Source organism: Paroedura picta, chromosome 5, assembly GCF_049243985.1.
Source record: "Paroedura picta isolate Pp20150507F chromosome 5, Ppicta_v3.0, whole genome shotgun sequence".
Classification (NCBI taxonomy): Eukaryota; Metazoa; Chordata; class Lepidosauria; order Squamata; family Gekkonidae; genus Paroedura; species Paroedura picta.
The window spans coordinates 20,289,199-20,306,686 of record NC_135373.1 but is presented as its reverse complement, the minus strand read 5'-3'; the positions used below and the strand labels follow the sequence as shown (position 1 = coordinate 20,306,686).

Sequence of the window (17,488 nt, the reverse complement as noted above, 5' to 3'; positions counted from 1 at the left end):
TAAGTTTCTCCAACAGGCAAATATCAGTTCTTTGAGGCAGTTTAGGAAAACAGTATGTGAGAACTTAGACCCTTTCTCCTCACTTAGGGTTACAAAGCTGACCCTGGCAACCAGTGGGATGATTGGAGAGAGGAAAATTGTGATGCCACCTACATCAATATGTTGTTTCTGGGGGGAAACCAAAAGTGATACAGGGATCTAGGAATCACTGGATGTAGAATGTTGCCATTGACTCTAATTGGTGCTGAAACGCTTCAGCCAGTCTGGCTGAGGCCGAAGCAGTCCAAGGCAGCTGCAGCCGCAGCCACAGCGGTCCAGATCGGGACCACTGTGAACAACCCTTCTCCCAATTTGCTGTTTTCTGCAAATTTAATTATTTCCTCCACCCCCTCATTCAGATCACTGATAAAAAATGTTGAAAAGTACCAGAGCCCTGTGGCACCCCACTGCTCACATATCTCGAATCCAATGAAACACCATTGACAACTACTCTTTGGGTGTGGTTTTCTTACCATTTCCCTGGCCACCTAACATCCCAAAATCCAGTCTGCAGTCTCCCAATTTGCCCATCAGAACATCATGGGGAAGCCTTGTCAGAAGCCTTAAGGGAATCCAGGTAAACAACATCAACTGAGTTTCCACGATTGTGTAAGCCCGTCACTCGGTCAAAGAAGGAAACCAGGTTGGTTTGGCTGGACCTGTTGGAGACAAATCCATGCTGACTTTCCCATATCAACAAATTGTTCTTCAGATCGTTGCCGATTAAAATCTGCTTCATTATCTTCCCTGCAACTGAAATCCGTGTCCTGGGTTATCTTCCCTTTTCTGAAGAAGAAACATTTATTCTCAGCTCACTCCCAGGTTTGGTGTCTCTGATGGCCGACCTACAGTGCCTAGTAACAAAAAAGACATGGGGGCCAAGAGTGATTTACCCTCCTCCATACCACACCCACATCGCACAAGGTTTAAATTATGGGTGTCACTGTCAGGTTTCTTGCCATTCTGATTGTTTGGCTCTTAAGTTTTAGACCTGATGTAAAACCACTGAACTGCTGGAATTCCAGGCTGGAATTCCCCTTTCTCTTTGCTACAGTGAATTTGGTCAATCAGTAAGTCAGTCAGTCAGTGTGTTTTCATAGATGGTTTGACCAGCTTGTTGCGGTTTCTGTTCTCAAGGTTTCGACCACCTGACCAACCCAGGAATCAATATTTGCACAGGGGACAGTAAATATGGCAACTTTAACCCTGAGAGATAAATCCAGGAGATGACCCAAGAAGTCCTGTAATTTATGCAAAACTCCCTCCACCACAGCAGTAGGGTAGGACTTCTGATTGGCACTTCAAGGCCTGATCAGGTAATATAGAGGGGGAACAGGGAAGACAGGACACCCGTTTGAAGCAAACCAGCCACTGCTGATCTCCAGCTTCTGAAAGTGGCATTTGGCCATAAACGGTAAGCACATTTCCCTTGGTTTTGTATCCTTCCCAGATTGAGCGTGGATGTTTTAAATAACTGTGTATAGCTCTTTCCCTCAAATGTGTAATACATAATTGTACAGGAGGACAATTTTATAAAGGCAATGGGGCCGGCTACAACGGAACGGTACATGAAGGTTCTTTTCACAAGGGTTGGACTGCTTGGACATATTAGATATTTTATCCCTGGCATTGCAAGTGGTTGAAGGCACGAGAGCCTTGCAAAAAGAAGAAAAGGTAGAGGATCAATAGAACACAAATTGTGGTGCCAAATGCATGGGTCTTGGTAAAGCATCCAGCATCCCCCTCCCCTGGTCACTAGCAGGGGATAGGGGTAACATTATCTGGTCCAGTTTGAGAAATCCTTGGAGATTTGGGGATGGAGCCTTGGGAGGACAGGGGCCTCAGCGGGGTACAATGCCACAGAGTTTACCAGGGGAACTGATCTCTGTAGTCTGGAGTAGAGAGGTCTCCAGCAGGTAGGTTCCGGGTGACTGCAGGGTTCATCCAAGGATCTCCAGAAGGCTCAGGGAAAAAAAAAAGATCTGTTCTGGGTCCCCCCCCTCCATGAGGTTTTTCTGTGTGCTGCTTAGTCTTTCTGGTGCTCTTCTGAGTCCAGCTCCTCCTTCTCCTTCTCCTTCTCCTTCTCCTTCTCCTTCTCCTTCTCCTTCTCCTTCTTCTTTGCTGCTTTTCTCTACCCAAAGGAGTAGTGGCTTCAAGTGGCTTAAATTTGCCTTCCCTTTTCTCTCCCCACAACAGACACCCTGTAAAGGAAGTGAGGCTGAGGGAGATCTGAAGAAGATCTGGTTCTTATATGCTGCTTTTCTCTCCCAAAAGGAGTCTCAAAGTGGCTTAAATTTGCCTTCCCTTTCCTCTCCCCACAACAGACACCCTGTGAGGGAGGTGAGGCTGAGAGAGCCCTGATATTCCTGCTCGGTCAGAACAATTTTATCAGTGCTGTGTCTAGCCCAAGGTCTCCTTCTTGCCTGTACATAATTCATTCCACTCCCCCTCACAGTGGAAAGGCTGCCGGGCTTCCAGTCTTTCCCTAGAGATGTTGACTTTGAAAAGTGTCAGGTCAATAACTCAGTTTCTGTATCCTTAATAACCTGAGGGGTTTGGTGTCTGCTGCACACCACTCAAAAGGGGATGTTTAGCAGGGACAAGAGAGGGAGCAGGAGAGCTTGGAGGTAGAGTTGCCACCTTTCCTTCTGGCTCCTGCTCCTGTGTCTGCCAGCAGTTTGATCTGCAGATGAGGTTGTCCCACTCCTCTTCCCACAACAAGCAATGGCATCTGCTGAATCTTGCCGATCACACTGTTAAAGGCCCAAGAGCGAGGCCGGATGTTTCCCTGTGCTGGTGGTAACTTCTCCTGCGACCCCACAAAGTCTGCCATAACCTCCTAGTTTGTGCAGATGAAAAAAGAGGGAGATGTTTGCAGAAATGATGAATGATTACTGCCTGGGCTTCCTCTGTGACAGGGACTAGCCATGTGTGATTCATTTTGGATAGTTCAAAAAGTACCTGAATCAGTGTCGATTCAGATACTTTTTGGATAAATCTGGTCCGAATCATGCTTCCCCTTAAGTTAAACTGGCCAATTCAGCCTTGGTTGAATCATCAAATCACAATTTGAGCACAATTAGGCCATTGGTTAGTTTAAAAGGGTAAAATAACTTGAAGAGCTGGAACTTTTTACTAGCCGAAGAAGTCACAGCTTAAAATCTGACTACACACCAAGAAATTGGCATGGACTACGATTACATCTTATCTCTGAATGAGTCTACCATTATTTACCAAATTAAACAAAGGCTCCTTGATCAGGTATTTCAAAAAATCCACCCAACTGTTCCGGCGACTTGTTCTCCCTGTAGTCTCCAAAACCATTTATGCACTGGAAACTTCACTGTTCCACCTCCTGTGCAGGAGCACAAATCAGGGGCGGATGAGGTACACAAGGCCAAATGCTCCCCCATGTGGGTGCAGGAAGAGGTGGGACAGCCTGCCACGACTAAAACTCCAGCCTGCAGCCCAGCATGAAACCTCTAGTGCATAAACGGTCCAAGTGAAGCCTGGAATAATGCCGGCTTATTTCTATAACTTGGCAAATCCTCTTTATCGCAGAGCATTTTTGCTTGCTCGGCTCAACGCCTTTCCATCCAAAGTATTACAAGGGAGATTTGCAAAGATTTCTTTCGAAAACAGACTATGCACTTGTGAATCAAATTCTCCTGACACCATCCAACATATCTTACTGGATTGTCCCTTGTTCATTGTCCAGCGAAGGCATATTATACCTCTTATACCAAAATGGAGAAACCATTCAAGAGACCTGATCTGCCAGTTTTTATTGAATGATAAGGAAGCCGATGTCACTTTTATTATGGCTGAATTTCTGTCTTCAGTTTTTAAATTCAAACTGACTGATGTATCTTGACTTTCTCTGCTTATTTTGTTAATCTGCTTTATGCCAATAAAGGTATTGTGTGTGTTTGACTAAAATGTCCCTTTTATGACTATTCCATGGTAGGGGGAGGTGGGGACGTGAGGTAGAAGCTCCATATTTGAAGCGTAGCTGTGGGAGTCTCTCCTCAAAAGAACCCCCAGGTTTCAAAAAGATTGGGCCAGGGGGTCCAATTCTACAGACACCCAAAGGGAATTCCCATGTCTGACCTCCCGTTTTTCCAATGGTGAGGAGAAAAGACAAGAACACAGAATCTTTTCCCTATGCCATTGGAAACAATGGAGGTTGGATGGGGGCATCCTTTTTAGGGGTCCATAGAATTGGACCCCATAGCCCAATCTTTTTTAAAACTTGGGGGATTCTTTTGAGTAGAGGCTCCTATAGCTACACTGCTAATTTGGTGCCTCTACCTCAAACCCTGCCCTCCAAGACCACAGTATAGACAGAAAGGGAAAAAGTTCTATCTATCTATCTATCTATCTATCTGTCTGTCTGTCTGTCTGTCTGTCTGTCTGTCTGTCTGTCTGTCTGTCTGTCTGTCTGTCTGTCTGTCTGTCTGTCTGTCTGTCTGTCTGTCTGTCTGTCTGTCTGTCTATCTATCTATCTATCTATCCATCTATCCATCCATCCATCCATCCATCCATCCATCCATCCATCCATCCATCCATCCATCCATCCAATTTCTAGCCCGCCATTCTCGGTAACCGGTTTGCGGTGAGTTGCATAAAAAGTTAAACAATAAAAACCCATTTGACTGGATACAGGCAAATTGATTCAGCCGAATCCAAGCCAGGGAAGGGTGCTTTGGGTCCTTAAAATTTGGGTCAGATCTGAAATAGTATGAATTTGTTGTTGTTATTGCTCATGCCTAGTCATGATACGGAGGAAGGCAATGGCAAGCCACCTCTGGATGTCTCCTGCCTTGAAAACCCTCTGGGGCCACTTTAAGTCAGCTGTGACTTGACGGCACTCTCCACCCCCACCACATGGTCAGACCATATGGAGGTGGGATGGCATTTGGGGTATGAGGAGAGCAATCACAGGAGACCAACAAATCTTAAAATCTTTTCCGCCAACTTTTCCACCATTAGAAATATCTCACATGGATTTTGTTCTCCAGCTCTGAAGAGCTTCTCTTAATGAATCCATGCCAAATCCATCCTTTCAAAGAAAATGTTTCAACAATGTTTAAAATTTCGTTAACCGTTGGCTTTTTTTTTCTCTCCCTGATCAGTATGCACGAAGAATCAACATGGGATCGGCAATCTCACAAGAAATCGTAAGAGATGAGCTGGGAAAGATGAAGGAAGCTTTGGATAATAACAGTCTCTCAGATGTCATAAAACAAAGTAACATTAACTTGAATTTGTTGAAGAATACCACCCTAGACGTTGCCATCACAGGGGTGTCAGGTGTTGGGAAATCGTCTCTTGTGAATGCCCTGAGAGGAATGACAGACTTTGAAGAAGGTGCAGCTGAGACTGGAACAGTGGAAACAACAATGAATGCAAAGGGATATCCACACCCCACATTCCCCAAAGTAACAATATGGGACCTTCCAGGAATTGGGACACCTTGCTTTAAAGCTGAGGAATACCTGCGGAAGGTGAATTTTGAGAGGTATGATTTCTTCATGATCCTTTCCTCAGAACGTTTCACCACAAATGACATCCTCCTGGCCCGTGAAATTTGTAATATGAACAAAAAGTTTTACTACGTGTGCACCAAAGTGGATCGCAGGGTAAAGTCTGCAAGAAGGCAACAAAGCTTCAATGAGGAGAGAACCCTTGAGACGATAAGAAAATACTACTGCGCTAATTTGGCAAAGGCAGGGGAATTCTGGCCAAGGGTTTTCCTCATCTGCAGTTGGGATTTCAATAAGTACGATTTCCCACTCCTGCAAAAGACCTTAGAAAATGACCTGGATGATCTCAAGAGGTATGCTTTAATTACAACGATGCCAAATTTATCAAGAGAAGTCCTGAAAAGGAAGAAGGATGCTATGGAGGGCCTTATATGGACACTGTCCCTTGTGTCCGGTGCTGTTGGTGTCATTCCCATCCCAGGGCTGTCTACTGTCTGTGATTTTGGCATCTTGGTAGGAACAATGATAGATTTTTGCAAGGTCTTTGGCTTGGATGAGGATTCTCTCCATAGGCTTGCGAGCCGCGTTGGGAAACCTGTTCCAGTGTTGAGATCAGCTATCAAGAAGTCTGAAGTGGCCAACAGGATCACACGTGAATTTGTCACTCGTCTTTGGCGGAGGTCAACTGTATGTAGAACAATGACAACAGCAGAAATTTTTCTTGATTTTATACCTGTATTGGGCTCTGTATTTGGTGGAATTGGTTCATTTGCCACTACATTCTACATGCTGAAGAGCTTTCTGAATGATGTTGAGGAAGATGCTGCGAATGTTCTGGCCATAGCTACTGCTCCATACCCATCTTTGCCCCCACAGAGGAAATTCAGACGGGGGGAACTCAAGGTGAATTGATGGAGGGGGCCTGAATTACACAGAAGTAGCACTTGCCCTCAAGGCCAATCTCCCATTTACTTCTATTCTTACCTTTTCTACTTCTCTTCTAAGATCTTGTACGATCTCTAATGCTAGGATAAGTAGTAGAGGTTACAAAGGACCTCCCTGTTATGTTTTACATGCCAGAACTTATTGAGTCCTTCAAACTTTCTGCTTATGCCCTCATGCTAACATGATAAATGCTCACGGGGAAATCAAGATATTAAAGATAAAGCAATAAATATTCAATGTTTGCTATTTTATCAATCACTTTCAAAACTAAAGAAGATCATTAACATGGAAGGTGGAGCTCTAAGAGATGCAACTGAGTTCAAATCGTTGATTGCAAAACTAAAAGACCATTAACTATAATGGATATATAAGATGAATCTTCAACTTGTAACAGAAGAAGTGAAAAATGTATTATCAAATCTATGCAGAATTTTAGAGAGCAGATAACTATAAATCAATGGGAATTCTTATGGGAGAAATAAATCAGGTTTACAGCTAGCTAGGAATTAAGACAAAAATTGGTACAAAATGCTTTTTAGATGGTATAACCTCAAAGGAGATTGAAAAAAATACAGTTAAATGTACAAAGGAAAATGCTGGAAATGCTAAGATGCAGATGGAATTTTTAAAAAATATGTGCTGGACTTGTAAAACAACAACAACAACAACAAAAATTGGAAGGACATAGATGGACGTTAGATGGTGGTACTGCCTAGAATTATCTACACAGCTAAATGGAAACTGCATGTCTATCCCTGCCTAGGAGAACGGGAAAATGAACTCATTGAATATACAGCAATGGCAAAATTAACATCTTATTTGAGAAATAGATGAATCAAAATATTTGAGGAGAGATGCAAATAGGAGACAAATTTAGGATGAGAAGTAGTTCAAAAAAGATGTACACAAATGTATTAAAATGTTGGTGCAGACCAAGCATATAAATGTATTTAAAAAGTGGATCCTGAGCAGAAATACCCTCTACTTATTATGAGACTAGGCAAAAAGCCCACTGCAGTAGTAAATGCAGTGGGCACTAGTGGTACATTGGGTGGGGGTGGGGGGGGGAGGCAGCAGGCACGTGGAGAGGTAGGACTCTTGAGGCATGGAGCGGCTTCCCTTCTGTGCCCTTTGCCTTGTACTCTGAGGGCGGCGGGGTGAGCATGTGGTAGCCTTGAGGCTGGGGCTCTGTGGCCTGGGTTCAGCTGCCACTGCCTCACTGCCATGACCACTCCTGCATGGCTGTCACTTTGCTGCCGTCTTCTTGGCCACCGCTGCACCGCCTGCTGCTGGGCAGGGCTCGGTGGCTGTTGGGGAATGTGTTGCGTGGGCGTTGGTGGGGTGGCCGATGCACAGGAGCATCTGGCTATGAGGCTGCCAACGTGCCTCGTGGCTGGCTCCTGGGGGTGGGCACTGTGCAGACCAGCACAATCTGTGTGTACCAAGCTTCGCTGGGCATGCCCGGATTGGCCCACGCAGCCGGAAGCAGCGTCTGGACATGTGGACATGTCCTGGACACTGGTCTGCCCTTAGTGGCTCTTCCAAAATATTAGAGAGCCACTAACGTTTAAGATATATAACAGATTTTCTTTCAGTACTCTGATAGATTCCTTATTGTTAAAAGTTACAATGAGTGGCAAATTTATATAATCCCAATATGTAGTAAAGATGAAATCAATAATGTAGATGTAAAAAAGAGTATTATGGAATTTGAAACCAAAAATGTTGAATATAAACGTACCCCAATAATAGTAAGTGATGATATATTTTATGGGTAGTGTTTTAGAAGAAGAGTTGTTTTTTATAACCTGCTTTTCCCTACCCGAAGGAGTTTCAAAGCGGCTTACAATCAACTTCCTTTCCTCTCCCTACAACAGACGACGTATGAGATAGGTGGGGCTGAGAGAGCTCTGACAGTACTGCTCTGTGAAAACAGCTTTAACCGGACTGTGACTAGCCCAAAGTCACCGGGAATCAAACCCAGCTTGCCAGATTAGAAGCTGCTCTTCTTAACTACACCAATCTAGCTCTCAAAATTAAAAATTACAATGAAGGCGGTTTTGGGAAGGAATGCTTTTTTTCTTTCATACATCCTGTGTTACATTTTTAAAATAAAGTGACCAGATTTTAACATTGGTAAAGCGGGACACCATTGACCGGGGGGTGGGGGGTTCTTGATTAAAATTTGGTCTATATGGAGCAACAAAAATTTTCATAGAACGTGTAGAACGCAAAAATAAAATTGTACTATATATTTTTTAATTTCAGCATAACTACAATTTGCCAGGGTGCCCCCAGATGTCCCTCCAAAAGTGGGAAAATCTGGTCACCTTATTTTAAAATATACTTAACTGTGATATCCAACTCCTTTTTCATTTCTGTCTCCCCTTTTCATCTTTATTTTGTTTGTTTTTTTGAAAATAAACTTATATCTGAAAACGGCAATGATGATACACATGATCTAACTACTGGAAACAATTGGAAGCAAGGCTTGAATTTCTGAAAGCTCCAGACTTTTAAGTCATGTATGTATTCTATAATGGAGTACAATTGTGACTACAGTTCCTCAATGGATGCCCTTTCACAAGTGCTGATGGAATGTTAATGGGTCCATAGAGAACTTCAAGGGCCAGATGTGCACGATGTGTTCCACAGTTAATTCAGAATTAGTCCCTGCAGCCTCCCATTATGCATCTCATCATTCACATGGATTTTCTTTTACCCATGGTACTTGTCTGCTTTAGGAGAACTGGGTTTGCTTGTGTGTGTGTGTAAATAGCAATGGAGCTTTGCACTTCCTTTGAAAAAAATGCTTTAGTGCAGTGGTCCCCAACCTACGGTCTAGATACCGGTAGCGGGCCGTAGATCATTCGGTACTGGGCCGCAGCTCCTCCTTGTCCTCCTCCCCGGCTGCTGCCTCAGGAGCTGCCCTGCTATGGCCGGAGTTCCTCCTCGGCATGGCACTGTGCAGCTAATGCTGGCAGCACCCCCAGTGGGCGGCGGGAAGTCAGGGGCGCCGGCAGGAAAGCAAGTGGAGCAGGGGCTCAGGCGGCAGTGACGTCCCTCGGCAAAAGACCCCAGGCCTGAGTAAAATTGTCAAGCGTTGACTGGTCCCCTGTGATACAAAGGTTAGGGACCACTGCTTTAGGGAAAGTCTGACACACAAACACGCACACTCAGCAGAGGAAGCAGATACCTCAGTGGACAACTGGAGGGGGAGGGCTGGCAGGAGCTAACACACGGAAATGACACCAAAATGATGACACAAAATGGCAGCAGGGCAGGGAAACAAGTTTGAATGTGGGAATTCCTCACTTGGGTACTGTAACTCAAGATCCAAAGGAAACAAAAAATTGCTCTAAACAGGGATTCAGGGAACATGAGGCGAGGGAGGGGGCACCATTTGTCTACCACTGAGGAGGTAAAATTTTGTATGGAACTTTTTGTATTTGAGACATTACGAACACTGCTGCGGGGGGTTGCTGTACTGTGGAAATGGATTGGGAGTCTCAGTCCACTCCCCAAATCTCCCTGCCAAGTATTATTCTCCTGTCTCTGTAGAACTGCTTTCAGCTTTGGCTGGACCCAGACTCTTTAGTCAAAACTGCCTCTTCGGACTGAAATCTTTTCAGAGTATTCAACAGCTAAGGAACAGAATGGTCTGACGACTACTTGGCCCTTCTGCCATGGGGAATCTCTTCCCCAAACCCGGAACCAAACCTATTGAGATATGATGGCTCCCTTTTCTTAGACCCATTAAACCCATCAATAACCATCTCCGGACCTGGCCAGGACATTGCCCGACATTCTGACCCATGGAAAATTCCATCATGTGCTTCCCTAGGCCATATCACATAGCCCCTTCCCCAAAACCTATATAGCCTGTTTGTTTGTTTTTTTCATTGTTAGTTCCACTGGAAGGAAGGTTAATTACAGAATCTTTTCTGAAGGATGTAACCTCTGCTTTCGTAAGAACTGTTAGATTAGCAGATTGTGCCATCTCTGAGTTCCAACCTTCAGAGGGAGCTATGATCACGCCAGGCCCCCAAAGTTCCTGTTTACTCTCTGATCTTTATAGCTGTCCCTTTGAAGTTAGATGGATACCTCTCAGGCATAGAATCATAGAATCATAGAATCATAGAGTTGGAAGGGGCCATGCAGGCCATCTAGTCCAACCCCCTGCTCAATCCAGGATCAGCCCTAAGCATCCTAAAGTATCCAAGAAACATGTGTATCCAACCTTTGCTTGAAGACTGCCAGTGAGGGGGAGCTCACCACCTCCTTAGGCAGCCTATTCCACTGTTGAACTACTCTGACTGTGAAATTTTTTTTCCTGATATCTAGCCTATATCATTGTACTTGAAGTTTAAACCCATTACTGCGTGTCCTCTCCTCTGCAGCCAACAGAAACAGCATCCTGCCCTCCTCCAAGTGACAACTTTTCAAATACTTAAAGAGGTCTATCATGTCCCCTCTCAACCTCCTTTTCTCCAGGCTGAACATTCCCAAGACCCTCAACCAATCTTCATAGGGCTTGGTCCCTTGGCCCCACATCATCTTCGTCGCTCTCCCCTGTACCCTTTCAATTTTATCTACGTCCTTCTTGAAGTGAGGCCTCCAGAACTGCACACAGTACTCCAGGTGTGGTCTGACCAGTGTCGTATACAATGGGACTATGACATCTTGTGATTTTGATGTGATGCCCTTGTTGATACAGCCCAAAATGGCATTTGCCTTTTTTACCGCTGCATCACACTCCCTGCTCATGTTTAGTTTACAATCCACAAGTACCCCAAGGTCTCGTTCACACACAGTGTTACCTAGAAGCGTATCCCCCATCCAGTAGGCATGCTTTTCATTTTTCTGACCCAGATGCAGAACTTTACACTTATCTTTATTAAATTGCATCTTGTTCTCATTTGCCCATTTTTCCATTGTGTTCAGATCTCGTTGAACTCTGTCTCTATCTTCCGGAGTATTTGCCAGTCCTCCCAATTTGGTGTCATCTGCAAACTTGATGAGTAGTCCCTCCACCCCCTTATCTAATAAATATGTTAAAAAGTACCGGGCCGATCACTGAGCCCTGAGGTACCCCGCTACTCACCTCTCTCCAGTCTGATGAAACACCATTGACAAGAACTCTTTGAGTGCGGTTCTCTAACCAATTCCCTATCCACTTAACTATCTGAAAATCCAGATTGCAGTCCTTCAACTTATCCACCGGAACATCATGGGGAACCTTGCCAAAAGCTTTACTAAAATCCAAGTAAACTACACCAACCGAATTTCCCCGATACAGCAAACCTGTTACTTGGTCAAAAAAGGAAACCAGGTTGGTCTGGCAGGACCTGTTGGAGACAAATCCATGCTGACTTACTGGATTTGGATCACCTGGATCACCAAATGGTCCTCCAGATGTTTGCAGATCGCTCCCTTTAATATCTGCTCAATTATCTTCCCCACAACAGAGGTCAGACTCACTGGTCTGTAGTTTCCCGGGTCATCCTTCCTCCCTTTTTTGAAGATCGGAATAACGTTTGCTCTCTTCCAGTCCTCCGGGACATCTCCAGTCCTTAAAGAGGTTCCGAAGATGATGGACAAGGGCTGTGCAAGTTCTCTGGAAAGTTCTTTGAGCACTCTCAGGTGCATTTCATCCGGACCAGGGGATTTGAACTCATCCAGTGCAGCTAAATGCCTCTCGACAACCTCTCTATCCATGTTAACCTGCCACTCAGACACTATCCTTTGGCTATGGCCATCTCTAGATGTGCCTAAACACTCTGACCTGTGGGAAAAAAACAGATGTAAAATAGGCACTAAGCCTTTCTGCTTTTTCTGCATCCTCCATTAGAGTTTGTCCATCTGCACCCAACAGTGGGCCTATTGCCTCCTTTACTTTACGTTTGCTCCTCACATAACTGAAAAATCTTTTCTTGTTACAATGGGATTCCCTGGCCAATCTTAGCTCACTCTCAGCTTTGGCCTTTCTGATAATTGATCTACAGTGCCTAGTAACCTGTAGGTACACTTCTTTAGAGCTCTGTCCTTCCCTCCATTTCCTGAACATTTTCCTTTTCTTTCTTAGTTCCTCTTGAAGTTCTCTGTTCATTCAAATAGGCTTCTTAGAGCTCCTGCAGTGTTTTCGTCTTTCTGGGATAGTCATTGATTGAGCATGCAATAGCTCTTGTTTGAGTAGCGCCCACCCTTCACATGCTCCCTTCCCTTCCAGCATTCTCGTCCATGGTATGACACTCATCATGTCTCTGAGTTTATTAAAGTTTGCCCTACGAAAATCCAACATCCGTGTCTGGCTACAAGCTTCCTTGGCTCCCCATCTCAAAAGGAATTCTATGAGGACATGGTCACTTCCCCCTAGGGTCCCCACCTCCTTCACCTCATCCACCAACTATTGACCTGTTGGTCAGTATTAAGTCCAGTATGGCTGAACCTCTTGTGGGTTCATCTACCATTTGATAAATGAAATTGTCAGCCAGGCAGGTCAGAAACTTGCATGACTGAGGAATAGGCAGCTATGCTCTGTTTCCTTTCGATAACAGTTTATGCACTGGAGGTTTCATGCTGGGCTTCAGGCTGGAGTTTAGGTTGTGGCAGGTTGCCCCACCTCTTCCTGCACCCACATGGGGGAGCATTTGGCCCGATGCACCTCATCCGCCCCTGATTTGTGCTCCTGCACTGGGGCAGTGAAATTCCCAGTGCATAAACGGTCTTTGACAATCTTTTGTCCCCCTCTTGGAGAAGACTATTCATCTTTGAGAGCAAGGACGCAAACATGAAGTTGCATCTTCCTCCGTCGTAGACAGCTTAGTCTGGATTAGCTCATTCCCTGCCTATTCCCCCAGAAGAGCCACCTGCAAATGGCTACGGATCCCTGGCCCTAAAGAAGCACGTCGGGCCTCAACAAGGGCCAGGGCCTTTTCAGTCCTGGCCCCCACCTGGTGGAAAGAGATCAGGGCCCTGCTGGAACTTCCACAATTCCACAGGGCCTGCAAAAAGGAGCTCTTCCACCAGGCATTTGGTGGGGCCGACTGAGCCATAACACCTACAGGTGCCCCCCAGACTGAGGGACCAAACCTACTGAGGGATTGTCAAGTTATTGTTGAAGTGCCGTTCTAATTGTTCCAGTTGATGTGTTGTTATTATTGTTATACTGTTATATTGATTTTGATAGTGTTCTATGTGAATGTTCAAAAATGTTTTATGTAAACCGCCCAGAGCCGTAGGGAAGGGCGGTATAAAAATAGAAATACAAACAAACAAACAAATACCCTTTCTATCCATCTTGGATTTCCAATAATAAAGCAGATATATTGTAAAAGTGCTACATGGAGGGCGGTATGTGAATATACTAAATAAGCAAACAAATAAATGGAACATGTTTGTTTCCTTCTGTTTTGTAGATAGCCCTCTGCTATCTACAAGCAAGGACTTTTCTGTGTGCGTATTGCAATAGGTTTATTGGCAGAGACAATATTCCAAGAAGAACATCCTCACCATCTTCTGCAGCATCTTGCAGGAAGCCCTTCAGCATGTCATCTCTTTTGTCTTCATTCAAAAACATTCCGTTCTCATTTTAGGGTTGTTCAGGCAACCCCACTATAAGGAACTCTCAGATCCTAAGGTAGTATGTGAGAGTTTTTAACTAGATTTAACGAGAGCCAGTTTGGTGTAGTGGTGAGGAGTGCGGACTTCTAATCTGGCATGCCGGGTTCGATTCTGCACTCCCCAACATGCAACCAGCTGGGTGACCTTGGGCTCCCCACGGCACTGATAAAACTGTTCTGACCGAGCAGTGATATCAGGGCTCTCTCAGCCTCACCCACCCTACAGGGTGTCTGTTGTAGGGAGAGGAATGGGAAGGCGACTGTAAGCCGCTTTGAGCCTCCTTCGGGTAGGGAAAAGCAGCATATAAGAACCAACTCTTCTTCTTCTTCTTCTTCTTCTTCTAGATTCCGGTTCCAAGAGATATCTTTATTATTGTTCTTGGCTGGCTGCCCGAGATAAGGGTGTGTTGTGTGTTGGATTGACACAGCTTCCTGACTGCCCTCTGTTTTTGTGCTCTTAGAAGCCCTGTGGCAGGGACATCTGTGGTATCTGCTGGAGACCTCGGTTTAACCACGGAAGCCTCCAGAAAAGGTGCGGTGTTTGAACTGTCTTGACCTCTCAGAAATGACATCTGGCACTTGGCAAGGTCTGTTCAGAAAAACAATGCAATTACTTTCTGGAAAACATATGTGCTTTCTCTTTCCAAGTGCATGAGAATTCAGACTCTTATCAGGTCTCACAGCACATAAGAAGAGGGAGTTTCAGGGGAAGTGGAGGAGGAAACACCCTTGATCCCACAACTGATCACTGCTGATACTGTAGTTCTTCAAGAGGTCCCTTGGCCAAATCCCTTAAGGAAGGACTGCCCCAGGCCAAACAGCCCCTGAACAAAACATAATGGAGTCAGTCAACAGAGACCCTGTGGGTCATACTGAGGACGTGTAAATATCAGAGGGGTGGAGGGCTCAAGCCAGTATTCCTTGTGCCCTGTGCTCACAAAGAGAAAAGAGCTGGTGTGCATCCGGGGGCATAAAGGCCTTGTCTAGGTTACCAACTCAGGCTTTGGAAATTCCTGGAGGTTTGGGGGCATTGCCTGGGGAAGGCAGGATTGGGGGAAGACAGAGAGCCCCATGGGGAAATGATGCCATAGAGCAGACTTTTTCAACCTTTTGAAACTATTGCCTGTAAGGGTCATTGTATGCCCTTGAGTTCTAGTATTTGGGAAGAGGGGGGGAAATTCCCTTGTCATCTCTCCCTGCACCATGCAGAATTCTTAAAATCTCTATCATGTCACACATTAAAATTAAAACTCCCAGACTCTTCAGCTTTTCCTCGTAGGTGGTCCAAGCCAATCTAGCCACCGTGATTCATGCAGCATTCATCTTCTGCTTAGACTCTGGATTTTTAAGGAACACAAAACCAATGGTTTTCAGTATCTTTCTGGACTTTCATCTGTGCCATAAGATGTGGACTGTTTTATGGTCATTAGTTACTAGGGGCAAAGCCCATTGTATTTTCAAATACAGTGGGCACTAGCATGGGCGCTGGTGGGGCTGGGGGGCTCGCAGGGCTCCTTACATGCCCCCCAGCCAGGCCTTTCCGCCCCCCTGGCCTCGGCGTGGCAAAAAGAGCAGGCCCGACGCGTCTCCGACATGTCGGGCCTGGTCTTTGCATCACGCTGATGCCTTTCCCCCCCCCTTCCCCCTCCCCCTCGAGGTCCCAGCTTTGGCAGGCCCAGAAGAACAGGCCTGCCACGTCTCTGGGCACATCAAAGCCTCCCCCCCCCCAAGGTCCCTGGCTCGTCACTGGGAAAGGAGCAGGGCTGCCACGGCTTCGACAGGGCGGTCCTGCTCCTTTCCCGGCGGCAAAGCGTCTTCCCCTGGCCCACTCACCTTTTTGTCCAGGACGGGCAAAGTGGCCATTGGGGAGCCTCGCTGCGCACAGCTCCCAATTGGCCACTTGGCCAAAAAGTTACACTCGGATGGGCCAATCGGGAGCCATTTCACAGCTTCCAATTGGCCCATCTGAATTTTTATAATGGACTCGCCCCGCCCCTTTGTCCTCCCACCTAGTCCTTACTGTTGTATTTTTACAGAATAGAAATATAGCCCATTGAACTTTGTAATGCAATGGGTGCTAGCAGGGGGCTGGAAGGGGCCGGGGCAGGCGGACCTCCCTCCCCCGGCCTCCAGTGAGGGGCTGGCATGGGCGTGGGCGCTAGAGGGGACAGGGAAGGCATTGGGGAGGGCAGGCTGGCTCGGGCGCATACCTGAGGAGTTGTAGCAGCAGTGAAGTTTGGTCCAGGTGTGGCTGCATGTCGGGGCGGCGAGGAGGGTAGGGATGCAGCCAGAGGGAGGCGCAAGCAGCGTGGCGGCAATCTCGGGGCGATCTTCAGGTGAAGGTGGGTTGTTCACTGCGGCCAGTGAGGCGGATGGAGGGAGCAGGACGATGGGGGGGGGGGGGGGGGAGGCGCGTTGGAAGTGGGCTTGCTCTTGGGCACCGCCGCATTCGTGCCAGTAGCTGGGGGCGTCAGCACTGTGTGAGGAGGGTGGGAATGGAGGCAGCAGTGGCATTGATCCTGGGGAGAGGGCCAGGGGAAGGTGGGGTCCTGTCACTGCGTGTGGAGGCAGCTCGAGGGAGTCAACGCATGGGGGGGAAGTGGGCACGCGGGCATCCATGCATTCAGGGCAATGGCTGGGGTAGTCGGCTCTGTGCACTGATGGAGAATGCAAGGGGGGACCACGAGGGCAGACTGACATGCTTCGCTCCTCCCAATTGGCCTCTCTGAGTGTCAGTCAGTGGGCAAGGGCCGAATCCATGAGTTTTGATCACTGACTCGGCCCATCCCAACACCTCTTACTGCTTTATTAATAGAGGAAGATGTGAACTTTAAAACATTCGTGAGAATATTATGTGGGGGTTCTAAGAGTCGTGCTTAACTCTGCAGAAGAGCTACTTGTCCACTTGAATAGACTTTCCAGAAGGTATAAGAAGATCTGGTTTTTAAATTGTTTCACATTATTTGTTAGATTCAATTGATCTTCCCACTCTTCATTGGAGCCCTTGGCCCTTAAGGATCCACAGCCTCTGGTAGAACACACCTAAAATTCACCATAGCACCAAGAGAGACTCCGTGGGTCAGTCTGAAGCCATGAAAATTGTAGTGAATAATTGAGTTTGCGGCTGGGTTCTTGATTTTAATCAATATCCTTGTTAAATTTCAGAAAAATCTTTGTGATAACTATCAGGCTTTCACTGAAATCCCAGGCAGAGTAAGCAGGGAAAGTAAGACAATGTAACTCTATCAGTTAAGATTGGCTTGTTTTCACCTGGGTAGTTATTCTTTTCTTGAAATAACTATGCAGTCTAGAGATGGGCATGAGCCAACCCATGGGTGTCTGCGGACCCAAGAAATGGAGTACTTCGTGGTTCATGAACTGGGCTTATATGTCCAC

At 46.2% G+C, this 17,488-nt stretch overlaps 1 protein-coding gene across 1 annotated transcript; it reads left to right on the top strand.

Moving 5' to 3' along the window:
* The first annotated feature begins 1,285 nt into the window (after positions 1-1,285).
* LOC143837224 (interferon-inducible GTPase 5-like) lies at positions 1,286-8,915 on the top strand. Its single transcript, XM_077336825.1, has 2 exons — positions 1,286-1,453; positions 5,175-8,915. The coding sequence occupies exon 2, from the start codon at positions 5,193-5,195 to the stop codon at positions 6,435-6,437; it is 1,245 nt and encodes a 414-aa protein (XP_077192940.1). The 5' UTR covers positions 1,286-1,453; positions 5,175-5,192; the 3' UTR covers positions 6,438-8,915.
* The last annotated feature ends 8,573 nt before the right edge of the window (positions 8,916-17,488 follow it).